This window comes from Lagenorhynchus albirostris, chromosome 2, assembly GCF_949774975.1.
Source record: "Lagenorhynchus albirostris chromosome 2, mLagAlb1.1, whole genome shotgun sequence".
Lineage (NCBI taxonomy): Eukaryota > Metazoa > Chordata > Mammalia > Artiodactyla > Delphinidae > Lagenorhynchus > Lagenorhynchus albirostris.
In genome coordinates this window covers 33,003,640-33,028,114 of record NC_083096.1, presented here as the reverse complement: position 1 = coordinate 33,028,114, position 24,475 = coordinate 33,003,640, and the positions used below count along the sequence as shown (strand labels likewise).

General features: G+C 50.3%; 2 protein-coding genes across 2 annotated transcripts; both read left to right on the top strand.

Moving 5' to 3' along the window:
• Positions 1-1,829: 1,829 nt before the first annotated feature.
• On the top strand, positions 1,830-15,764 carry GOLT1A (golgi transport 1A). Its single transcript, XM_060142093.1, has 5 exons — positions 1,830-1,995; positions 11,483-11,574; positions 12,599-12,777; positions 14,685-14,748; positions 15,425-15,764. The coding sequence occupies exons 1-5, from the start codon at positions 1,971-1,973 to the stop codon at positions 15,461-15,463; spliced, it is 399 nt and encodes a 132-aa protein (XP_059998076.1). The 5' UTR covers positions 1,830-1,970; the 3' UTR covers positions 15,464-15,764.
• Positions 15,765-16,258: 494 nt separating this feature from the next.
• On the top strand, positions 16,259-22,388 carry KISS1 (KiSS-1 metastasis suppressor). Its single transcript, XM_060142092.1, has 4 exons — positions 16,259-16,392; positions 17,098-17,159; positions 20,051-20,171; positions 22,075-22,388. The coding sequence occupies exons 3-4, from the start codon at positions 20,069-20,071 to the stop codon at positions 22,386-22,388; spliced, it is 417 nt and encodes a 138-aa protein (XP_059998075.1). The 5' UTR covers positions 16,259-16,392; positions 17,098-17,159; positions 20,051-20,068.
• The last annotated feature ends 2,087 nt before the right edge of the window (positions 22,389-24,475 follow it).

Here is a 24,475-nt window from a genome sequence, read left to right as displayed (position 1 = left end):
GAGAACCAAACATCATTAGAGCAAAGACACTTGAAATGCAAGGGGTCTCCTTGGATCTCCTCAAGAAATGTTTTTAGAAATTATTTCATATTATTGCCTCCTTTATATTTTTTAAGTTTTTTTACAGCCCAACGACGAACACCTATATTGTAACAATTATATGTGGAAATGTTTGGGGGAATTTGCCTGTTGTTTTTCTATTTTTCTCTGACACTGTCCCAAGGATCCACATTCAATTTCTCTAAACGGCTTATATCACCACTTCTCTTTCCAATCCATCCTCTCTCCCCCATTGCCTATTGGAAATATATGCTCTCCAAGGCCTTTTAAGGTCGCACAGACTGAATTTTGCCTCAACACATGATGGCGTTTCAAAACACAGATCTATGTGTCTGTGACATGTCGCCACTACCCCACCCCATGTGGTAACATGGGGAGCTATTTAAACGACACACACAACAACGCAGTTTGGGGTTGGTTGGTTGGTTTTTTGGCTGCGCCGCACGGCTGGCGGGATCTCAGTTCCCTGACCAGGGATTGAATCCGGGCCATGGCAGTGAAAGCCCTGAACTCCCTCAAACTCAGTTTGTTTGCATTCACATGGCGTTTCCTCAGTGTCTCCACCTTGCCATCTATAACTTGCTTTGCTATGTTATCTCTACTTCAGTGAAGTTTATTTCCCTCTTTTTTTATATGCAAGGACCTCTGATCTGTTTTTACTTAGCTAACATTAGTTTTTATTCTAGTATTCACTCCCTAGTATTCACTGTTCTTTCATTTTCTTTTATGGAGAGAGGGGTTATTGGGGTTTTTTGGAGGGGTGGTGGTATATAATGGTGGTCTATTTCTCTTAAGTTCAAACTTGTTACAAGTAGGTGCAAGCAATCTGCCTACTTATGTCTTCTGTTAAGTCTTGCCTGAACACATATACTGAGAGACATTGTGTTTTATTATAATTTTTTCTTCTTTATTATAATTAGCTTTGAGGGTTTTTTTAATGATGTATGTAGACTGGTCATATCATCTATGAATTGCACTGCAGGATAGAGGGGACATTACAGAGGGAATGCTGGCTCTAATGGGATTGAGAACCACTGCTCTACAATGAGAGAAAGGATGTTAGGAACTGTCCAGCTTCTCTTTTTTTCAGGCCCACAGAGGGTGGAAAGGATGCAGCCACATCTACACAACTGGTGGGTGGACTAGAACCAGGCTTCCTGAATCGTTGTCCAGTCCTACCCTAAGCCTAAATTCATCTTTCATTTTCCATAGCTCAACTTCACAGTCCAAAGTTGGGCACTGCTGGAGGAAAGGAGGTCGAAGCCCTCCGTGTCTAACTCCCTTGGGACATTTTTGCCCTAGATTCAACCGAATCTGGCGCTCTCCTAAGGCTGCCAGCAACAGGTTTTACTCAGTTGTTTGTCGCCCCTAGTGTCTAGCGTGGGTACTGGCACAAAGCGAGCAAACTCTTACAAGATGAATTTAGTACTTTTCCAGAGAGAGACAGATCCCAACTCTTCCCACACCTTCCACCAAGCCAGTAAGGAATCCAGGTACTCCTAAATCCCAATTCTTCCATAAAGAGTCCAAATTTTGCAAAAGAGATGGAAACAGCTGAACTCAGTCTCAGGGCACGGGGTGGTGGGGAATACAGGGGTCAGATGGGAGTGGCCTTCTCCGAGTGGGCGGAGCGCGTGGGTGGGAGCAGTGCCCTCTGGGAAGAACCCGGAGGGAGACTCCTGACTTTAAGCAGCCGTGTGTGTGTGTGTGTGTGTGTGTGTGTGTGTGTGTGTGTGTGTGTGTGCGCGCGCGCGCGCCCGCGTCTGTCTAGGGGGAGTTAATGATTTACCAGAGGCTCATTTCACAACTTACCAAGGGTCAGCTTCCCTTGGGCATGTACAAGTTCGGTCCTCTGGGCTCCTCACCCCTTGCCAGCTTCCACCCGGAAGGTCCCCCAGGCAGCCCGCAGCATGATCTCCATCACCGAATGGCAGAGTGAGTGCGAGGGGCTGGTGCTGTCGAGGGGGCTGGCTGGACCGGCTAGGGTGGGTCAAGATGCAGCCCCTCCCAGCCGGGATCTTTCTCTGGGGAACCTGCAAGGCGACCTCTGGAGCTAGTGGCTGGGAGCTGCCCTGTTGGCATCCTTCAGGCAGCACGGCCAGGGCCGGGTGTGGCTCCCTGCCTTCCAGGGGTTGGGGGGTTGCCCAGGGCCCCCAGGTAGCCAGAGGCTGGTGCCTGGAGGAACTGGCAAGTTCACCACTCAGGCTGGTCCCTTCCCCATTCAGGATTCTTAAACATGGGATACTACAAGGGTGGACCTAGAAGGCCTCTGCCTATTGAGACATCTTTCACCCACAAACTCTTAGGGTATCCTGTGGCCCTGGCTCCTTCTTATCAGAAACTAAACTCAAATCCCCTCCCCAAATCACTCTGTCCTCAATCCTAAATATCTTTCCCCTTTATTCAGGGAAGAGGGCAGGGAGGTAGTCCCAAGGTCCAGGAGAAGTGGTGAAAACTGTGGCTCTATAAGTTTCATTTGGGTGAGTTACTTAAAGCCAGTGTCTTATATGTGAACTGGAGATAATATTCATTCATTCACTGAACAAATTTGTCTCCTTTATGTACCAAGCACTGTTTTGGGCACAGGGTATGCAACAGTGAATGGAACAGACATAGTCCCTGCTTATGTTCCAGAATGAGGAAACAGGTAATTAGCAGATGAAGTCAGTATGTAGTATGTCAGATGGTGATACCTCCCTCCGGACAAAAAATAAAACAGGGTAAAGAGGCTTGGGAGTGCAGGGTAGGAGGGGTGACTGTTTTGTATAGAGTGGTCACTAAGCTTACCTGGGAAGGCACTTTTTTTTTTTTTTTTGCGTTATGTGGGCCTCTCACTGTCGTGGCCTCTCTCGTTGCGGAGCACAGGCTCCGGACGTGCTGGCTCAGCGGCCATGGCTTATGGGCCTAGCCGCTCCGCGGCATGTGGGATCTTCCCGGACCGGGGCACGAACCCGTGTCCCCTGCATCGGCAGGTGGACTCTCAACCACTGCGCCACCAGGGAAGCCCAGGGAAAGGTACTTTTATACAGAGACCCATAGGAAGTGAGGGAGCAAAGCCACGCAGCTGTCTGGGGCGGGGGGGGGGAATGTTCTAGGAAGAGGGGACCGCCAGTGTAAAGGCCCTGAGGCATTAGCATATTTTGGTGTGTTTGACAAACAAGGAGGCTGGTGTGGGTGGAACAAAGTGAGGAGAGAGGAGAGCAATAGGAGGATAGTCAGGGAGGTCACTCAGAGGCCAGACTGTGTAAGAATTTTGGTTTTATCTCCATAAGATGGGAAACTATTAGAAGGTTTTGTGCAGAGGAGTGATATGATCTGCTTATATTTTTAAAAGATCACTCTGGGTGCTGGATTGAGAATAGACAGACTGTGGAGGGGTGGGGTCAGCAACAGAGAGACCAGTTTTGAGGCAAGAGATGGTGAAGGAGACCAGTTCCGAGGTAAGAGGTGGTGAAGGAGACCAGTTCCGAGGTAAGAGGTGATGGAGGAGACCAGTTCTGAGGTGAGAGATGGCGGAGACCAGTTCTGAGGTGAGAGACAGTGGAGGAGACCAGGGTGGTAGCAGCAAACTGGTGGGGAGTAGTCAGTGCTGGATCTGTGCTGAGGAAATTGCTGAAAGGATTTGCTGATGGACTGGATGTGGGTTGTGAGAGAAAGAATTCAAGAATGCCTCCAATATTTTCAGCCTGAGCAATTAGAAGGGTTGAGTAGGGGGGAAGGCAAGATTTGGGTTTTAGACATGTCGAGTTCCATGTCAAGTAGGTAGTCAGGTATATTAGTCTGCAACGGAGAGAAATTTGGGAGTTGCCAGCGTAGGGATGGTATGTAAAACCATGAGATTGCCTGGGCACAGTTTCTCAGCCTCCCCACTGCTGACATTGGGGGGGGAGGGGGATCTGTCCTGTCCATTGTAGGATTTTAGCAGCATCCCTGGCCTCTACCCACTAGATGGCAGTAGCACACTCTCACTCCCACTTGTGACCATCAAAACGTCTTCTTATGTTACCAAATGTCCCCAGGGGAACAAAATTGCCAACCTACCCATCAGCCCCACCCTCCACCCCAAGTTGAGAAACACTGACTTAGGGGAAAAAATAGAAGAGGGCTGAGGCCTGAGCCCAGGGGCAAGCCAACATTAAATCAAAACGGGCTAAGTTCTATGAAGAATGTGCTAAGTAAGTCCTACGAAGAGAAAAAATATGAGGGAACCAGATTAAGTCGGGAACAGATAGTGGACCAGGTTTCCCTGAGAAACCGACATTTGTGTTGAGACCTGAAGGAGTGTGTGTTGGGCAGATAGCAAGTGGGGAGAAACCGCATGTACAAAGGCCCCGACGCAGGAAGGCTCGTCATGGAAACAATGATGTGTTTGGTGTATGGCAGGCAAAGGCAGAAGATGAAGTTGGACAAGCAAGCCTAGGCCCCATCATGCAGGGCCTGTAAGCCAAGGCATGGGTGGGACGACTCTGTTGCATTCTAAGCCAGTGGGAAGCCATGACGGATTGTACGCTGTGCTATTATGTTTTCCAAGGCCCCTGACTGCTGTGTGGAGAAGGGATAAGAGGGTGGCAGGAATGAAGCAGGAGACTAACTGGGGGATGTCGCAGGAGTCCAGGAAAGAGATAATGGTGGCTTAGAATTAAGTGGTAAGGGTGGAGAGAGATGGACAGCTTTCAAGATACATTTAGGGGGCTTCCCTGGTGGCGCAATGGTTGAGAGTCCGCCTGCCGATGCAGGGGACACGGGTTCGTGCCCCGGTCCGGGAAGATCCCACATGCCGCGGAGCGGCTGGGCCCGTGAGCCATGGCCGCTGAGCCTGCGCGTCCGGAGCCTGTGCTCCGCAACGGGAGAGGCCACAACAGTGACAGGCCGACGTAAAAAAAAAAAAAAAAAAAAAAAAAAGATACATTTAGGAAGAAGAAGCAATAAAACTTAGCTGTGGATTGAATGGAGGAGGGGTGGTAGGAACAGTGAGGGAGACTCAGTGTGGCTCTTGGGCTTCTGCCTCGAGCTGCTGAGTGGGTGGTGATGACATTTCATTCATTTGGGGAAAAGTGTGCCAGGTGCAGCTTTAAGGAAGGAAAATCAATAGCTCAGTTTGGACCTGTTGAGTTCAAGATGCCTTGGAGAGAGAAAAACATGCAGATATGCCAAGTAAGCAGCTGGATGGGAGTTTGGAAGCTCAAAGGAGGCATGGACGAGAAAGATAAATATCAACACTGTCAGCACACAAGAGATACTTAAAGATGTGTAAATTCGTGTGAAACTAGAATGAGAAGAGAAATGAGCTGGAGCTGAAGCCCTGAGCAATTCAAACCCCAAGAGAAGAGAAAGAAGTGGGAGCTGGTGGAGAAGCCTGGGAAAGAGTGGCCGGACAGCAGGAAAGAAATCAAGAATATGGTGTCACGGAACCCACCACAGGCTATTTCAAGAAGGGAGTGGCCAACTGCTGACAGATGAGGACCGACCCCTCTCCTTTGGATTTGGGAACGTGGACGTCATGGGAGGCCCAAGCAAGAGCCTCTCTGTAGAGGGGGTGGGGGCAGAAGTGGACCGGACAGGGTTGGTGAAAGGCACTTTTTCTAGAGCCAGTCTACTGGGTTCACACCCTGGTTCTGCCAGCTGTTGGCTGTGCACCCCTGGGCACAGGTTAAGACCGCTCAGTGTTTCCGTTCTGTTTGTGAAACAGGGCTAAAGCATACCTACCTCATAGGCAGTTATGAAAATTAAACGAGTTAATACACATAAAGTGCTTAGACTGCCTGGCACCATGTGTTCATTAGTGTTAACAATTATTACTATTAATCACTGTTGTTAATTTTGAAAAGAGAAACAAGGCTCTTTCTCTTCCCCTTTGCCTCCTTCCTCTTCCTGAACAATTCAGTCTTAAAGCCATGAGGTAGCAGGGGGGCGGTGCCCAGGGCGGGTGTCAGGGCCCTCGCCGGGCTGGTGGGTTCACACTGGGGTTTGCCTGGTGCCAGGCCAGGGGGAGGGGGCATCCTGGAAGGGTTGGGGTGGAAACTGGAGAGTAACTTTATGGTGGAGGGGCCTGCAGACTCCGCCTTGATGAAGTACTTAAAGAAGCATCATTCAGTAACAGGTCAAATTGAAGCTGTGCATCACCTGATAGATGCAGTGAGAAGAACACAGCATCACCTCTTGTTGATATCTCTGCATAACCTGAACCTAGTCACGAGGAAACATCAGACAAACCCAAACAGAGGGACAGCTACAGGATAACTGGCCCAAATCTTCATAAGTGTCAAGGTCATGTCAAGGAGAGACTGAGGAACTGTTTCAGACAAAACAGCCTAAAGAGACATGGCAACCACATGCCACATGTGATTCTGAATTGGATCTTCTTGCCGTGAATGATATGACTGGGACAACTGATGAAACCTGAATGGGGTCTGAGGGTTGGATGGTAGTAATGTATCAGTGTTAATCTCCTGACTTTGACGTTGTGTCCTGGCTGTATAGGAGAATAAAGGAAACCACAGCCAAGTATTCAGGGGCGATGAGATAGCCGGTGGCAACTGCTTTCAAATGGTTCAGGAAAAAAATTCTTTGTACTGTGCTCGCAACTTTTATGTCCATTTGATATTGATTTTTAAAAAAGTGGGAGAGGGACTTCCCTGGCGGTGGTTAAGAATCCGCCTGCTGGGCTTCCCTGGTGGCGCAGTGGTTAAGAATCCACCTGCCAATGCGAGAGACGCGGGTTTGAGCCATGTTCGGAGAAGATCCTACATGCCGCAGAGCAACTAAGCCCGTGCGCCACAACTACTGAGCCTGCACTCTAGAGCCTGAAAGCCACAACTACTGAACCTGTGTGCCACAACTACTGAAGCCCGTACGCCTAGAGCCCTGCTCTGCAACAAGAGAAGCCACCACAATGAGAAGCCCGCACACCGCAACGAAGAGTAGCCCCTGTTTGCCACAACTAGAGAAAGCCTGTGAGCAGCAATGAAGACCCAACACAGACAAATAAATTTAAAAAAAAAAAAAAGAAAAGAGAGAGCGAGGGAGAGAGAAAGTGAATGGTGTCTCAGGCTCCCTTGCACAGCCTCAGACCAGAGGGACCCATCCGCTGCTCCAGGGGATACTGCGTTCCTTGGAGCTGTAGCTGCTTCTGGAAGCAAGAAAGACATTGAACCCGGCTTCAGTTAGTGCTGCAGGGCGGGATCTAAACAGGACTTTGGAGCAGCCATCAGCCCGGTTGTTCTCTGCGGTCTGGGGAGGGCCCCACTTCTCACCAGGTGGCGCCCTGGAGAGCCAGGCCTCTCTGGAGAGTTCCGACAGTCTCCCAGCTGTTCTCTGCCCCAGAGCCTGGAGACTGGGTGACCTCCAGCAAGGGGTGCGCTGCCCCAACTGTCTGCATCCTGGGGACGGTGGGCTGCAGGCACTGCTGTCACTCCTGGTGATGTGTGCCATCCCCCACCCTCTCTGCCATGCTTTCTGCCCCAAGAAGAACTTCAGGAGCAGCCCCTGGCTGGTAATTTGACTGAAATCCCTCAGCTACTCCACAGGTGAGAGGCAGAGCAAGGTCTGAGGCTTGTGTGTGAGAAACACAGTTTCTGACCCTTTTCTGTGGGGTTTTGTGTTCACTGTGCAGTTTCTCCGCTGAACGCTGGAAGCACTAATTGTGGCCCATAAAGAAGGCTGCCTCCATTGCAGAAAAATTGTGGAAATGCACCAGCCCTTGAAGGGCAGTGTGGAACAAGTCGGAAAAGTAATAACCATACAAGCCAGCAAATCGTTGTTGCAGAAAAAAGTATAATATAGAAGACATGAAAGATGAATTTGAGAAATGTATGATTTCTACAAAATGAGTAAGAGGCTGTACTTAAGTGTTTACAGCATGGGCATGTGGATATTCTAACAAAACAAAATGAAAACCCAATAAAATGCCCATGTTATGTTTCCACACAAAAATATCTACTAAGGGAGATAGACCAGAAGGGTGTATTGTCATAACTGACCTATTTTTATGGTGAGTGTAAGCTAATAAGAGATTTTTATAACGGGCATAAAAACTTAAAATACCTTTGTCATTCAGATTAAAGAAATATGGTTGTGGTCTTCCTCCACAGTACCCTGGCCCATGTAAAATTATCATGACAAGATAGATGTACTTCTAGATCCTCAACTCACTGTCTCTGAGGGTAGAAAAATCATGCAACATGGAAAGACAGAACACAAACTTCATAATGACCAAGGGGGTTGTACTCTACCCAGTGTCTTGGGTTCTAAGAGATTTAATTCAGGCAGGCATTCTAGGACAAGGAAACAGGAAACAAACAAATAGATTACGGAGATTTGTCAGAAACAGGAGAAATCGCCATTAGTAGCAGTTGGATTCTGGGCAGCGGGGGTGGGGTGGGTGGGGGATATGCTGAGAGAAATGATGTTGTACTCATTCCTAGCAAACCCAGCTCTGCCAAAATGGAGACCCAATTAGACCGGCATTTTTCTAGAATATGAGTTGAACGAGGTTTCAATCCATAATTTGAACAATAAATCTCATCTCTGTATTTTTAAAGATCTTTTAAAGTCCCTTGGCCTTATTTCTATACTGGAACTGATCCTAATCCTCTTAAGGTCTGTATGGTAACAGATTAGGAAAGATTAACTACCTACCTGAAAGACAATTGTGTTTCATTTTCTTTCAGTTGTAAATATAACTTAGCCAGTAAACCTAATCTTAGGAATAAACCTAACTAAGGAGGCAAAAGGCTTGTACCCTGGAAACTACAAAATGTTGCTGAAAGAAATTTTAAAAGACACAAATAGGTAGAAAGACCCATATTCATGGATTGGAAGACTTAATATTGTTAAGATGTCAATACTACAGAAGGCAGTCTACAGATTCAATGCAATAATCTATCAAAATCCCAATGGCATTTTTTGCAGAAATAGAAGAATCCATCCTAAAATTCACATGGAATCTCAAGTGATCTTGAATAGCCAAAGCAATCTTGAAAAAGAAGAACAAAGTTGGAGGTTTCAAACTTCCTGATTTCAAAACTTATTACAAACCTACAGTAATCAAAACAGTGTGGGACTGGCATAAAGACAGACATAGAGACCAATGGAATATAAAAGAGAGCCCAGAAATAAACCCTGGCATATATGGCCACATGGTTTTCAACATGGGTGCCAAGACCGTTCAATGGAGAAAGGACAGTCTTTTCAACAAATGATGTTGGGAAAACTGGATATTCACAGGCAAAAGAATGAAATCGGACCCATACCTTACACCATATGTAAAAATTAACTCAAAGTTCATTTTAGCTCTAAGTAAGAACTAAAACAAACTCTTAGAAGAAAACATAGGAGAAAAGCTTCATGATACTGAATTTGACCATTATTTCTTGGGTGTGATACCAAAAGCACAGGCAACTAAAGAAAAAAATAGATACACTGGACTATATGAAAATTTAAAACTTCTGTGCATCAAAGGACACAATCAACAGAGTGAAAAGGCAACCTACAGAATAGGAGAAAATATTGGCAAATCTTGTATCTGATAAGGGGTTACTATACAGAATATACAAAGAACTCCTACAACTGAACAACAAAAAACCCCAAACAACCTGTTTTAAAAATGGGCAAAGGACTTGAATAGACACTTCTCCAAAGAAGATATACAAATGACCAACAAGCACATGAAAGACACTCAACACCACTAATCATCAAGGAAATGCAAATCAAAACCTCAGTGAGATACCACCTCACACCCCTTAGGATGGATGCTATCAAAAACAAAACGAAGCGAAAAAACAGAAAGTAACAAGTGTTGGTGAAGAGATAGAGAAGTTGGAACCCCTTGTACACCACTACCGGGAATGTAAAATGGTGTAACTTCTGTGGGAAGCAGTATGGTGGTTTCTCAAAAACTTCAAAATAGAACTACCACATGGCCCAGCAATTCCACTTCTGGGTATATACCCAAAAGAAGTGAAAGTAGAGTCTCGGAGAGATATTTGTTCACCCGTGCTCACAGTAGCATTATTTACAATAGCCAAAAGGTGGAAGCAACCCACGTCCATCCACAGATGACTAGATGAACAAAATGTAGTATATGCATACAATGGAATATTATTCAGCCTTAAAAAGGAAGGAAATTCTGACACATGCTACAACATGGATAAACCTTGAAGACATTATGCTGAGTGAAATAAGGCAGTCACACAGAGACACGTACTGTGTGATTCCAATCATATGAAGTACCTAGACTGGTCAGAACCATAGAAAGTAGAATGGTGGTTGCCAGAGAGAGCGGGGAACGGGGAGTTGTTTAGAGGTTACAGAGTTTCAGTTTTGCAAGATGAAAAGAGTTCTGGATGTGGGTGGTGGTGATAGCACAACAAGGTGAATGTACTTAGTACCACTGAACTGTATACCTAAAAATGGTTAAGATGATAAATTTTATTTGTATTTTATTGTAATTTAAGATAAAATTTTCAACTTGATTCAATTTAAAAATGAAGCAACACAATGAACTGTCATTTGTTGACTACCAGAGCGGCACAGATAAAGTAAAATTAACAATTCTGTGTGATGGAGGGGGGTTAAGAGAAAGGGAACTTCATATCCTAAATAGCCTATCTGTGCTGGGCTCCCTGGCTCTGAGCCAACTCCTGTAGTTCAAAGAACGAGGAGACACAAAGCAAAAGACACGCTGCTGCTGCGGCCCACCTGTGGCTGAAGTTAGGGTTCCAAGGGGTGTGTGGCAGGGCAGCCACGGTGCTGGCTGTGGTGTAGACTCCGAGGTGATGAGCACATTTCTGGTCAATGACTTCTCTTTCCCAGTCAAGTGTGAGAGGTCGTCATCAGAAGGCTGGGAAGCGGGGCGGTTTAGAGAAGGAAGGGGACACTGTAAAGAACTGTTCAGGAGGGCAAGCCTCCTGACATAGGGCAGGCCAGCTGGGCAGCTGTGAGACACTTTGGGGATATGGCTGTGAGCTTTCAGTGGTACCCTTCGGCCCTGGTGTGAGTTGGGCATCAAGCGGCTCCCAAAAGCAAGAGGCCAGGAACAGAGTAGGCAGAGGGTTGTGTTCAGCCAGAGACCCAACCCTGATAATGATCTAGGTGACGTGGCATTTGAAGACAAGAGGACACTGAAAATAGAAAGTGGTGAGAGTATCACTAGCTACCTCATAGAGATGTTGTGAGGACAGGACGCCAGAGTATATAGAACTGACCAGCAGTTTCCAGGTGCTAAACATAGATTCGTGCCCATCCTTCCCTTCCCCTCCTGTCGTTCCCTGAGAGCACAGAAGCCAAGATTCCTGGATGGCAATGGGGCCATGCCATCCCCCGCCCCCCAGAGGGCACCTGTCCAGCGGCAATGGGGGGAAGTTCCAGCATCCCAAGCTGCTCCCCAAAGCCCATCCCACCACAGCCTCCTTGCCCATTGCAGAGATTGGTGTGGGCACCACCGGCTTCGGCATCTTCTTCATCCTCTTTGGAATGTTCCTGTACTTTGATTCGGTGCTCCTGGCCTTCGGAAACGTGAGTCCCCAAGCCCTGTGAACCTACCTGAGGTCTCCGTTGCCGGGAGGGTCAGCCCTGAGTTTATTCAGATCGAGCCCATCCAGGCGCTGGGCACCACCAAGCGCAGGCAGGCAAGGGGTAGCTGGGGATGGATGGGGAGGCCTATGGGGCACAGAGAATCTAAGGACCTGGATTCTCATGCCAAGCTCTGGGCAAAGCCCTGAGGGTACCAAGATGAATCAGACGCCCCGTGAGAATCCCACCACCTAGGGACAGGAATGTCACATCAACATACACGACTGGGGAGGAAGACAGGGGCAGTGGTAAAGCCACTGTAAGATAAACGCATCTAATATGAAACAAGGTGCTTGGAGAAAAGAGAGTGTGCCCTGTGGGAGAAGGATGAAAAACAATCTAGAAAAATAAGTGAGTGTGGGGAGGATAAAGCACTTCCAGGTGGATGGAACAAGAGAAGAGGTATGGAGAAGGGGAGGGAAAGCATGGAACCTGCTGGAAGAAAGCCAGAGAGTTAAGTTTGACAGGAGGCCAGGCACTCTTAAGGGATCGTTGGGGGGCAAGCTGAAGGTGGTGACAGGGCCATAGAGTGGAGGGCCTGGAGAATGCTGCCACAGGCTGGAGCCCTGACACTGCCCTGTGACTCTGGGTGTGGCTGCCTAACCTATTCAGGCTTCAGCCTTCACCTTTGTAAAATGGAGAGAATCTCACTATCTTTCCCATCTTACTTAGGAGGTGTGATGAGAAATGATATCATATAAGAAGAAGTGCTTGGGATCCAAGAAATTGGGTCGAATTGGGTGACAAGCTAGAGACCTTCAAAGGTCTCCTGGTCCACCCTGCCTCTGGGCACTTCTGTTCCTAAGCAGTTCAAATTACTCACCCTCTCCAATATTGTCCCTCCTTGAAGAGTTAGCAAGTCCTGCCGCATGCCTGATGCGCAGCTCCAGGCCTGGCCCCTGACTCCCGAGGGAGCAGAGGGAGCCAGGGTGTTTGTTCTCACACCCACCCCCTCCCTCTCCCACAGCTGCTGTTCCTGACTGGCCTCTCCCTCATCATCGGCCTGAGGAAGACGTTTTCCTTCTTCTTCCAGAGGCACAAGCTCAAGGGGACCAGCTTCTTCCTGGGGGGCGTGGTCATCGTGCTCCTGCGCTGGCCCCTCCTGGGCATGTTCCTGGAAACCTATGGCTTCTTTAATCTCTTCAAGTGAGTGCAGGTCCCCTTCCCCTGAATGGGCCCACCAGGGCCTCTGAACGGCTGAGGTCAGGTTTGGGCAGCATGACCAGCAGTGCATACAGAAGCTGGACTTTATCCTGCAAGAGACGGGAGCCTCGGAAGGGTTGAAAATGGGGAGGAGCATCAGGTGGACACCAACCGTAGGCCGAAGGATAAGTTGGAAGAATCAGCCCATCCGTCAGTAAACATGGAGTACCTGCTGTGTCCCCATCACTGTGCCTGTCACCAGGGAGGAGACACAGGACCTGCCCTCAAGTCTGGCAATCCAGATAGGGAGGAAGGGCAGTGAACTAAAATCTACTAAGCCCCTCACATGCACCAGGCATGCTCACAAGCATCCTCTCATTTTGTCATCTCCACAAGCCATTGTAGGATTGTCCTCTACTTGCAAATCAGGAAACCAATGCTCAGAGCCCTGCCCGAGCTCTCACAAGTAGTATGCAAAGGATCTGAACTTGACCCAGGTGTCTCTGGCTTCGGCCCGTCCAGTGTCAGCCTGGACCTGGTGAAAGACACGGTGGAACTCAGCGAAGGTGTGTGGCCTCCATCAGGGCCAGGGAGGTGTCCCAGAGGAAGCAGGACCTGAGACAGGCCTTGAGGGGTGGGTAGGGTCTCAGAGAAGACTGAAGTGTCCTTAAGGAGAAGAAAGAAAAGGATACTGAGGAAGACCATCTCTGGGACACTGTGGAGAGAACAGGGGTGGGATGGGGATGATGTGGGCTAGAAGAATCATGGCTTATGGACTCATGGGAAGGAGCTGTGGACCAGGAACCTTAGGCTAATCGGAACCATTAGCTTACTCAGTGTAGCCTTGAAAACACCTGATCGGCCCGATGCCCTAGACTTCAGAGACATCATGTAGTGTGGTTGCAGGAAATGAAATTCTCTCACATGTGTTCTGCCACCCATTATTTTTCCACGATGTCATTATTCAAACAGTCATTCATTCAGATAGTCAGATATATAAAAAGTACCTACTACGTGCCAAATACAGGGCTAGGTGTGGGGATATGGCACTAACGAGGAGAAACTTCCTGCGGAACTTGCAATTTAGTGAAGAAGACTAACTCTGACAATAGTTACCATTTATTGAGGACTTGGAAGTGTGAGTGGGGCCACTGCAGACTCAGCAGTTCTAACCAAAAGTAAACCTTGAGAAAGACACCTTGCAGCAGCATGGAAGGGGCAAAAAAAAAAAAAAAAAAAAAACAACTCAGAGCTATAAGAGACCTCAGAGACCCAAGCGAACCTCAGGGACCTGAGGCCCAGGGAAAGGAAGTAGCTCAGCCAGAACTCAGATTTCTGCTCCCCTTCCCACACCAACCTCCATGCCTCCAAGCATGGATCACCCATCCATGCCAGGGGGTGTGTGGTAAGAATGGGGCGCCGAGGCGTGGGGGAGAACAGTGAGCGCAGCCTCCAAAAGCGATCCATGCCTGGAGCCCAGGAAACATGCGGCAGGCGGTACACACCCGGTCTAGGGAGGAGAAGACAGTAACAATAATAAAAATAAACATTTCCCAAGCATTTCTCTGTGTAAGGCCCTATGATGTAGATACGATTATTATTAACCCCATTTCACAGCTGGAAATAGATTCAGAGAAGTGAAGAAATTTGCCTAAGTTTATACAGCGCCAGTGAGTGGTAGAGCCAAGATTTGAACCCAGGGAGTCTGACCTCAGGGCCTTCATTCTTAACTACTCCACTTGGCTGCCTCTCAAAAAAACAGGGGTGCAGAAGCATGCCCGCCCCCAGTGCCCAGGAGCCCATTCTCTTGGGAGCCAAAGCTGGAGCCTTAGGGGGGACCTCAGCCTCGCTGCCCTCATCCTCCCCTCTGGGGCCATCACTGACCACTCCCTCCTCCTCTCTGCTCCTAGGGGCTTTTTCTCTGTCGCCTTTGACTTCTTGGGCAATACCTCCAACATCCCCTTCCTGAGCGTGGTAAGTGGATTATGCGTGTGGCTTGGTGGCGGTGCCTTGGGGTGGGGGAAGCACACGGACTTAGTAGAACAGCAGCCCCAGGCGCAGTGGACACTTCCCCATCTCCCCTCAAAGCCCCTTCCCCAGGTGGGCCAGCCTCAGCTCCTCTTCCCCTCCCTCTACCTTCTCCATTTGACAACAGCAGATGAGATGACGGGTGTGAGCAGTTGTGCCAAAGGTGTGGGTGTAGAGAACGGTGTTTGTCAGTAGCTCCCTATTACGGCCAAAGAAACGGAGCCTGAGGGAGTCTAGGTGACCCAGCCAGAACGTGCCAGACTTCCGGAGAGAGGGCTGAGTCTGGGCCCCAGGCAGAGAGAGGATGTGTGACAGCCAGTGACAACAGGAAAATCAGGTGGCAGATTCTGTCCTCTCCTTGAGGCAGGCATGGGGCAGTGGTCCCTAGCCCCTGCCCCTCCCTTTCTCTGAAGCACCAGACAGAATACAAGCTCTCTGAGAAGCTCAGAGAGGCTCTAAGCCAGCACCTTGACATGCCCGCCCCCTGGACACACCCCCACTGTCCCCTCTCCGTATCTGCGCCTGGCACTGCTCCCAGCTCTCAAGGCCAGCTTCGTAATAACCTAGATATTGAGTCTGCTCCGCACTCTTTGTCTGGAGTAATGATTCTTGGCTCCCACAGCTGTTCCGGAGGCTTCAAGGCACCAGCTCAATGGTCTGAACAGCAGAGATAAGCTGCTTGAACTTGGATCATTGGTTCAGGGGGCTGGAAAGGAAATGGGGGCCACCCCCTCAGGCCCCCACCCTGCACTGACTCATCTCCCCATCGTACCCGGACCTCTCCAAGTCCAGAAGGAAGGATGGAGCCGAGTGACTGACCTCAAATCCCCAAGTCAATGCAAGACGCTGTCAGGACCATTGGGAGCAGAGATCCAGGTCCTGTGGAGATTGAACGGGGATCACACCCCACCCTGTATTTATCAGAGGAAAAGCAAAGATTAAATCCCCAAGCTGTAAATGTGCCTGAGACTCAAAGTCAGTGTCTGTAGCCCATTAAGTCTATTCTCTGACTCAGGGCAGGCCCACACACATGGCAAGAAGCAGGCCTGCTCTCATGACCTATCATTCTTACCCTCGTGTCTACGAGTCCTAATGAGTGAGATAATATGTTTGCAAGCCCCTGTTAGTAGGAGGTATTAAACAAGTGATGGGTATTAATCCCCATCATGGTGGGAAGTGCTTCTCAACCATTAATTAGGTGGATGTCTGCACAGCTCACCCACCAGGTAGCCTCTGTGCTGAGGTAGAGACATAGCCCCTACCTTCCAAGGGCCCCAGTCTCTGTCCTGGGAAGCACTTTATTCAAGGGTAAAGCGCATCCTTGCAGGCCCAAGAAAGAGACAGGAGTCCCCTGCAATGCGTACATTTAATAAGTCTCTGTGAGGGCCCCTGTGTCTGTACAGAGCAAAGGAGCGAGTGCTGAGGGTGCAAAGGGAAGGAGACCTGCCCCACTTCAAAGCGAGGCTCACAACAACTCCAAAACCGTGTGATCGAGGTGCCACAGGACATGACTGTGGGGCCCCAGGAGCAGCACCTCCCGACACACTGCAGCTGGAAGGCACTCCTCCGAGTTCCCTTAGTGCTTCCCAGGTACGCCCATCTTCTAGAGCTGCAAAGCTGCTGCTTTCTTAGCCAGCTGCTCACATACCTGTCTCGCCCATCGGACCTCGGCATGTTCATCTCCAAACCCCGTGCTGAGCCCGTGCTCAGGAATTGCTTGGGGAAAGAAGGGAGGAAGGAAGGAAGAAAAAAAGAGACAATCCCCCCACCCAGTCCCAGATCCCAGCCCAGGAGCCGCCTTCTGGTCTGAGACCCCAACTGAGCTGCCAGAGCCAGGAGCACACGGGGAGCAAGGAGCCCCCGGGGCAGACTGTGCCACCTCCTCCCCCTTCCCCCCCTGCATCCTACTCACTTGTCTGGAGGGGGAACATTGCCCGCTGACACTCCGCCCCCCCCCCCAACAGTCCATTTTCATGTTGTTTGGGGCAGAATGGGTCTTGGAGTGGGTCGGGGAGAAGCGGTGAGTAGGCTGGAAAGAACTAGCGGCAATCAGAAAGCCAGCCTTGGAAGGCTTCTGGAGGGGCAGAACAAGGCTGATTTCAGTCATGAGAACCAGGAGGCGGGAGTCAGCCGTCATCGGCTCGGAGCGCCGTGCTCTCTGAGGGGGTCTGAGGAGGAGGGAGGGGGAGGCAGAGGTGGACCTATGCCTGGAGACGTCACCATGGGCTTTATAAAAGGGACGTGACCAGGGAGCTGGTGACAGCGAGCCCAGGAGCCCATCTCCCCTCCCTCCAGGTGTTCACTCAGCCAAGCAGAGTCATCACCTCGGAGACCCCTCAGGACGGAGCCAAGGCAAGGTAGGTGCGCTGCAGCACCCACACAGGGGAAGGCTCCGGCCGGACTCAGGGAGGCTCCAAGCTGGGAGCAGGTTCAGTTCCAAGACTGACGGAGGTGTCCCAGGCAGGCCAAGGGGGTGCCGATCTTCCCTGATTACTCGGCTGGCCAGATTTATTCTGGGATGTCTGGGTAAATGATGTTAACTTGCACTTTATGAAACCAGGACCCTGGGGATTCTTTTCTGTAGAAAGAATGAATACAGTGAATGAACTCTCTGGCTGGGATGAGAGGCCACAGAAGCTTTTGGAGGGAGCTGGGGAACTCCTGGGGCTCACAGGCTCAACAGGACTCCTCTGGGCAGTTCCCTGATGTGTGGATGGCAAACACAGACCTAAACAAAGAGCCCCCGTGTACCCTGCCAGCCCTGGCACTAAGAGATGGGATCACTGCAGAAGGGAGCTGCCCCACCCCAAAAGCTTTCCAACCAAGCCTGGAATTCCTGTTACTCTCTAGGTACAAAACCCCTGGGGCAGGGAGACCACAAAAATGCCCACAGCAGGACAGCCACTCGTGGCCCCTTGGAAGCTGATGGTTCTTTTCCAAACAACTCAATTCTACCACATGTGTTAAAAGCCCCTGTGCTGGGCAGTGAACCAAGAGTTGGGGGAGGGGTGTAGGTGTGCACTGGGGACAGGTAGTGGGGGAAACCCAAAGTTCTCATGGTATGTGCTGCCTATGATGGGATGGGGAGGGTGCAATACAGGTGAGAGGAGCATGAAGAAGGAACACTACCTTCTAACCACACAGCCTGCCCTCTGCCTCCTTCCCCACTCACCGTCCTGCTTCTGAAGAGCAGAATGCTCCATGTGAAACGCTAATCTACACACATTCCCCTCTGGCTCACACCGCCTGGGGATAAAGCCCCTGGTGGCCCCTTCCCCAGCCTCATCACTCACTCTCTCTCCAGCAAAGTTTCACCCTCCTGGCAGGCTGGAGGGCCTGCACTTCCCTCCACACCCAGCTCCAGCTCCCTTGCTGGGACTGCCTTCAGTGCTCAGAAACTCAGCTCAGGTGCCACCCCCTGCAGAAAGCCTGCCTGGACCCTCCACATCAGGCTCCCATGGGCTCTGACACACCCCCGGGCCTCCCCACCCACCCTGTGCTCACATGCCTCCAGCCTCTCATTTACCGTGTTATTCTGAGATGATTCTGATTACGGCTCAATTTCTTGTGCTAGATCCCAGGGGAGGGCCTGGGGGAAGCAACCCTGCGTCTTAGCACACCTGTGCACCCATAGCGCCAACCAGGTGCTGCGATCAGGAATGACTTCGGAACTGACCTGGACCCTGTGCATCCATGGCCTGAAGCCATAAAAGAAATGGTTTTGCACTGTTCTCTCTAGTGGACTGATCCTCTCTCTACTCCATGCCCCGCCCCAGGCCTTAAGGCAGGTGCAGAAAGCCATGGTCTGGGTTTCAGGGTGTCACAGAGTCAAAGTCTGCAAGGATAAGTGACCATCTGAGGGGACAGTCGGTGGCCAGTCTGACTCAACGCTCTTATTTTATACACAGAGCAATGACGTCTAGAGATGGGAGGTGACTTGCTCTTGTCTCACAGGGAGGGAGGGTGGAGCTGTGGCTATAGATCTGAGTCCTCCTAATCCCACTCTTACTCTACCCCATGCCTGCGTCCCAGTTGGAGCAGGGAGAGGAAAGGGGAGTGGGGGCCACAACAGAGGGTTGGATGGGGCTGAGCCACCGTTAGGAGCTGACGGGCACAAATGATAGTCCCCCCGCCCTGCCCCCTTACCGCTCGACCACAGAGGGAGGCTCGAGCCTTTAGATCTGGCACCCACTCCCTTCTGCTCAGCCTGCAGTGCTGCCTGGCTCTCCACCAATTTGTCTTTAATCATGTTTGGACAGTCTCAAAATGCCTGGTGACTTTTTCAAAGAGAAATCAGACTTGGGAGCTGGAAGAGCTGGGGAGGGGCGGTGGTGGGGATGAGAGGGGAAAGGGGATGAAGAGGGGGTCAGAGCACACAGCTCCCACCTCAACAGCCAAAATCATGAAGTCGATTATATTCATATCCTCTCAGAGACCACGGGGAATAGAATATGGAGACAGTTGACCTGATAAATCAGGGAAAGTTTTTTTCTCTTTCCTGAATTACAGGCAATAAGACAATTTAATGACGGTTTTCAAGGCTATGAAGGGTTATGAGAGCAAGCAAGATGATTGCCTCTTTCTTCATTTTTCTTGAAAAAGGAAAGGAATTAAGTTCCCATTACAGCAGGAGGGAACTGGGCCAGGTTCGGGAAGGCACATTCTAGTGGGGAGAGTGGAGCACAGAAAGCTGTCATTTATGCAGAGCCCAGCATGGAGGGAAGAAGAGCCTGCTCCCAGGCTCCAGAGAGCAGGTGGGGACCTCAGCGTCCTCCATTCAGTGGAACTCCTTGCCCCACTTCACTTCACCTTTCCCTGCTCACTGCCACACTGCACCTCATTCCTTGTTTCTCCAACATTCCTCTCAAGCAAACGTGAGATTCAGAATCCCGGCCATTTTCCAACCCAAGCAGTCCTGACCCTTCCACTGATATGAATCCTTCCTCCCTCCCTCCCTCCCTTCTTCCCTTCTCTCCTTCCTTCCTAACCTTACTGGCCTCACCTGCAGGAAGCCCTCCCTATGATTCTCACCTAGCATGAGTTCAGCTTGGACGATACGGTGCAAGTGGTCTCAGTCCCATTTCCGTGCTGTGTCTGTTCAGCCTCATCCCTCCACTGAGGGCCTCCAAGGTCAGGGGCTGTCTCCTCCCTTCCAAGGGTCCCACGTCATGCTGGGATCTGCCCCATCACCCAGCCCAGAGGGCGTGCCTAACCTAGCCCCTCCGCCCTCTCTCTGTCTTGGTCTCAGGACACTTCTGGGACCACGATGAACTCGCTGGTTTCCTGGCAGCTGACGATTTTCCTCTGTGCCGTCTCCTTCAGGGAGACATTAGAAAAGGCGACGCCCATGGAGAACCCTAGAGCCACAGGTATGTGTTGTCTGGGAAGAAGGGTGGGAGGGAGCAAGTGAGGTGTTGCAAAATGAGAGTTACCATATTCTTCAGATGTGGCTAGTCTCGTGACGTGAATTTAAAGCTGCGTTTAATGGAAACCTGAGACTGATACATGCAACACGTTTAGGGGCCTCGCTAACCTTGCAAGCAGGAATGTCTCGCCACTGTTACGGACATCAGGAGGCTCACCCAGGTTCAGGTGCTTGTTAACCACCGAGCTCCTGCATGGTTTTCTCTGCTCTCTGCCAACCACCTCTCTGTGCAGATCTGCTAGGAAGGAATTTACTATGCAAGTTTGTCTTACCAGTGACCTCAGTTCCTTTATGGGAAATTTGAAAAAAAAAAATAGCCTACACAAAAGGACAGATCCTTAACATCTGTCAACATTATGAGTTCATTGTGAAACTGATGAGCTGGAGAAACTGAGGCCCAAAGAGGTAAAGAAACGTTCCCGAAGTCACTCAATCCAATGCTGCAGAAACCCAGCAGGCACTGAGCTCCCAAAGAGTGCCCTCTACAGGGCATGAGCTAGGATGGTGCTCATCCCCAAGTCAGGAGGGGGGTTTAACACTGCTGGGTGGTCAGCTTGGCCTCTGGGGACCTCAGTTCCTCTAGCTGTGGAACTTGCAGCATTCTCTCTATACACAAGATATCACTGTGCCCATAAGCTATCCCAAAGCAAAGAGAACATGGCCCTGGGTGTCCCTTGCCAAGTGTGTCTTCTCTCCTGGGATCGGGTGTTCTTTCTGGGTGAGGGAGGATCCCCCAGAGTATAACATCATCACTGCCCTGGGGACATTGAGCTCTTAGCTCTTTCTGGCAAAAGCTTAGGTGATGCTAAAAACAATAGCCTAATAAGCAGTGATCCTCCTGCTGGGATGGTGGCTGTAGCTAGAAAGGAAGTCATTGTCTCTCCCATCTCAGCCAGGCCCAGGGCCCTCCTAGGAAGATTATAACTAACTCTGGACCGTGCCCGCTCTTCTCCAGAGTATGCCAGGGCACTGAAGAGCAGGGCGCAAAGCCAACTACCCTCCACCCAACACACACCCACTCACACCCCAGACCTCATTTCCACTGATCTCCTGCCACAATTTGCTGGGGTCATTGTCTCCTGAGAGCTAGTTGCACTACTTTACTGCTAAAAGGTATAGTGCACTTAATGAGCCTTGCATGTGGAGTGCCTTCCAAATTAGCCTCATTAACCCTCAGTATGAAGGGGAAAGATTATACCTGGAGTGGGGGAGGTGAACTGGTTGAGGTGACCCAGATAATTTCCCTTTTTTGTTGAAGTCCTTATATAGCCTTTTAGGGATCACACTTGTTGGGGGTGTGGAGGCACAATGGTCTTAGCTTCACTTGCTTCATTTCTGTAACTACGAGCCTTTCATTAGCTTTTATATATTTAACAAGCATTTTTGAGGCCCTAGTATGTGCAAGGCACTGTTTTCAAGACTCTGAGAGACTCAGAGATGAATGAACATGGCCCCAACCGCCCTAGGAGCTCAGTCTAGTGGGAACCTGATGCACAGGCGGGCCAGCCAGAGGGCCACGAAGAGGAGCAAAGCTGGGTGTCCAGCAAATACTTGAGTTTTCTTTATTTCCAAGCTCTACCCTGCTTGCTTCCTAAAAAAAAATGTAATCAATATAAAAGACATTCAAGACAATTCTGTAAAACATGTGAAATCAAAGCTATATTGAAGGAAGGAGGAGCAAATGGCCTAACCACCCAAGCTAAGATGCTGCTGAGCTTGGAGCTCTGAGCTTCCTAGGGGTCAAGGAACAAAAGGGAAGCAGAGGATGGGGATGTGAGTAGGTGTTCCAAAGCCGTCTTTCCCGGGCCCCGGCCTCACGTCAACCTCTCCCTGTGGCTCTGTCCTAGGCCCGCGGCTCAGACCTCCGGCGCTCCTGGCCTCCAGGGCGCAGAGCCCGCGGTGCGCGGAGAGGAAGCCCGCCGCTGCCGGGCCGAGCCCTCGGGGGGCCTCGCTGTGCCCTCCACCCGAGAGCTCCGCTGGGCCCCAGCTGCCGGGCCTGTGCGCCCCCCGCAGTCGCCTGATCCCCGCCCCGCGCGGCGCGGTGCTGGTGCAGCGGGAGAAGGACCTGCCCGCCTACAACTGGAACTCCTTCGGCTTACGTTACGGAAAGCGGCAGACTGCGCCGCCCGGCAGCCGCGGCCACGGCGCCGGGCAGGGCTGAGCGCGGAGGTGCGGCCTTAGACCTTCCAAATCGGGGCCGGGGCTGGGGGCGGGGCAGTGGGAGGGGCCTGCAGTTTTTTTCCTGAAGCAATAAAGGAAATGCTGCCGTCTCACCTGCTTGTGATCCGTGGCTAATTTTTGCAAGCGGCGCGGATGAGATTGTTCCCCTTCTCTCTCAGTTGGATCTTCAGCTGGTTTTAAGAAGGCTTTAGTGTTATCAAGGTCAATGATTTTAAAACTAGAGGTAAAGGACCAAGTTGTTTTTTCCCCCAATTCGGGGCAGATCGGTACTTTTACACACACACACACACACACACACACACACACACACACACACACACACTGAATCTCTATAAGACTTTTAAAAATAACTAAAAAGAAGCTCAAATTGGATGCTGCTTGGGTGGTGTTACTGCAATATCAAATAGCTATAAAAATTTCTGAAGATGTTCTCTTAATTCCTAGACCTATGTCACTGCAGATGGGTAACCAACATTTTTCATAGGGCCATGAGCCGACACCCACACTTTGAGTAGCACTGATCTAGGCCAGGGGAAGGCAGATGGCTTAAGTACCTTCCCCTTTCCCAGGGAAGTTTTTAGCCAGTCGGACAGCCTGATCTGGAAGACGATGCCAACCACTGCCCCATCCTTAGCTCCACAGTCAGACCTCCACTGGGGTGCTTGGCCACAACCACACTGAAGCCCCACTCCATGCGCAAGGAGTGTCAGCAGTGCACTGGGCTATCCATCCGCCAATCACCCCCTCCCCGCCCACCCACCTGAAACCCTGGATGGGTCCAGTGCTTTATGTTCATCACTTCTCTACATCCTTTGAACCACCCAGGGGGCTGAGCATGTGTTAACCCCATTTTCACAAGTGAGAATCCTGAGGTTCAGGAAGATAAATATCTCACTCAAGGCACACAGGCAATGAGTGGCAAGCCATTTCAGGCTCCTGGCTTCCCCATTGCACTGTCACACCTCTCTGACGTGGCAGGATTTCCATCTGAGTCAGCTGTGGTGAACATCAGGAATGGTCAACCTGCCTTGTGGGGACATTCCTGGGGGCCCCCAATAGCTGGGGAGTTTAAACTGCTGTAGGAAGGAGTAGAGCTTGTCAGTTGGGAAACTCCAGGAATTCTAGGCTTCTAAGCCCACAAGAAAACCCAGCCCTACTTGACAGCCTCACGCTACGCGTACCCTGCTTGGTTTTGGCTGAGCTGGGTCTTCGCTGCGGTGCGCAGGCTCTTCGTTGCAGCACGGGCTTAGTTGCCCTGGGGCATTGGGAACTTAGTTCCCCAGCCAGGGATCGGACCCATGTCCCCTGCATTGGAAGGCAGATTCTTAGCCCCTGGACCACCAGGGAAGTCCCTACCTTGCTTGGTTTAGAATGGAAATGTTCTTTCCTAGAAGGATTGTGTGGTCCACCACCACTCCATGAAACACCAGTGTTCCACCCATTACAGAAACCAGGACTCCATAGAATGGAGGCAGAATCTTGTTGCTATGGCAATGAGATAGGCTGCTATGGGAACACGACAACCTGCCCTACCCCCATCTCTACTCTGAAACCGTCCTCCAGGATCTCTCAAATTATTGGTACTGCTGTGAGCTCATGTCCTAGCATGCATGACAGGGTGATGCTGTTGATATTTCATCCCCCAAACGACCTGGGGTGTGTGTCCCTGTACCTCTGGGAGAGGAATCATAAACTCAATAGCTATTTTGTTAAGTGAGTTATTCTCCTATTCCCTGGACCAATCCTTTCTCTGATGAAGTCTATGCGTAGGAAGAAGCTAATGGATCTCTAAAATCTGCTCTTAGCCAACCTAATTTTACAAAATTTCCTGTGATCTCCCCTAACTTCTCCTCATGACCTCAAGTTTAGGCAGATAGGAGGCAGGGGTGTGTGTGTGTGTGTATGTTGCTTCAGGGGCAGGAGAGTGAAATGTGTTCTCTGGTATAAGAAGCAGGTCTGTGTGTGAGAAGGTATGTGTAAGAGGGGTAAATGTGAGAAACATACATGTGTCTGTGTGACGCTGTGTGTGGTGTGGCCCCTCTAACTACATTTCAGGCCTTACTAGCT

Coding starts and splice junctions, on each gene's coding strand:
- GOLT1A (XM_060142093.1), top strand. CDS start 1,971: ATGATCTCCATCACCGAATGGCAGA. Junction 12,778..14,684: donor GGCTTCTTTAATCTCTTCAA/GTGAGTGCAGGT, acceptor CTCTGCTCCTAG/GGGCTTTTTCTCTGTCGCCT. Junction 14,749..15,424: donor ACATCCCCTTCCTGAGCGTG/GTAAGTGGATTA, acceptor TGGCTCCCACAG/CTGTTCCGGAGGCTTCAAGG.
- KISS1 (XM_060142092.1), top strand. CDS start 20,069: ATGAACTCGCTGGTTTCCTGGCAGCTGACGATTTTCCTCTGTGCCGTC. Junction 20,172..22,074: donor GGAGAACCCTAGAGCCACAG/GTATGTGTTGTC, acceptor GCTCTGTCCTAG/GCCCGCGGCTCAGACCTCCG.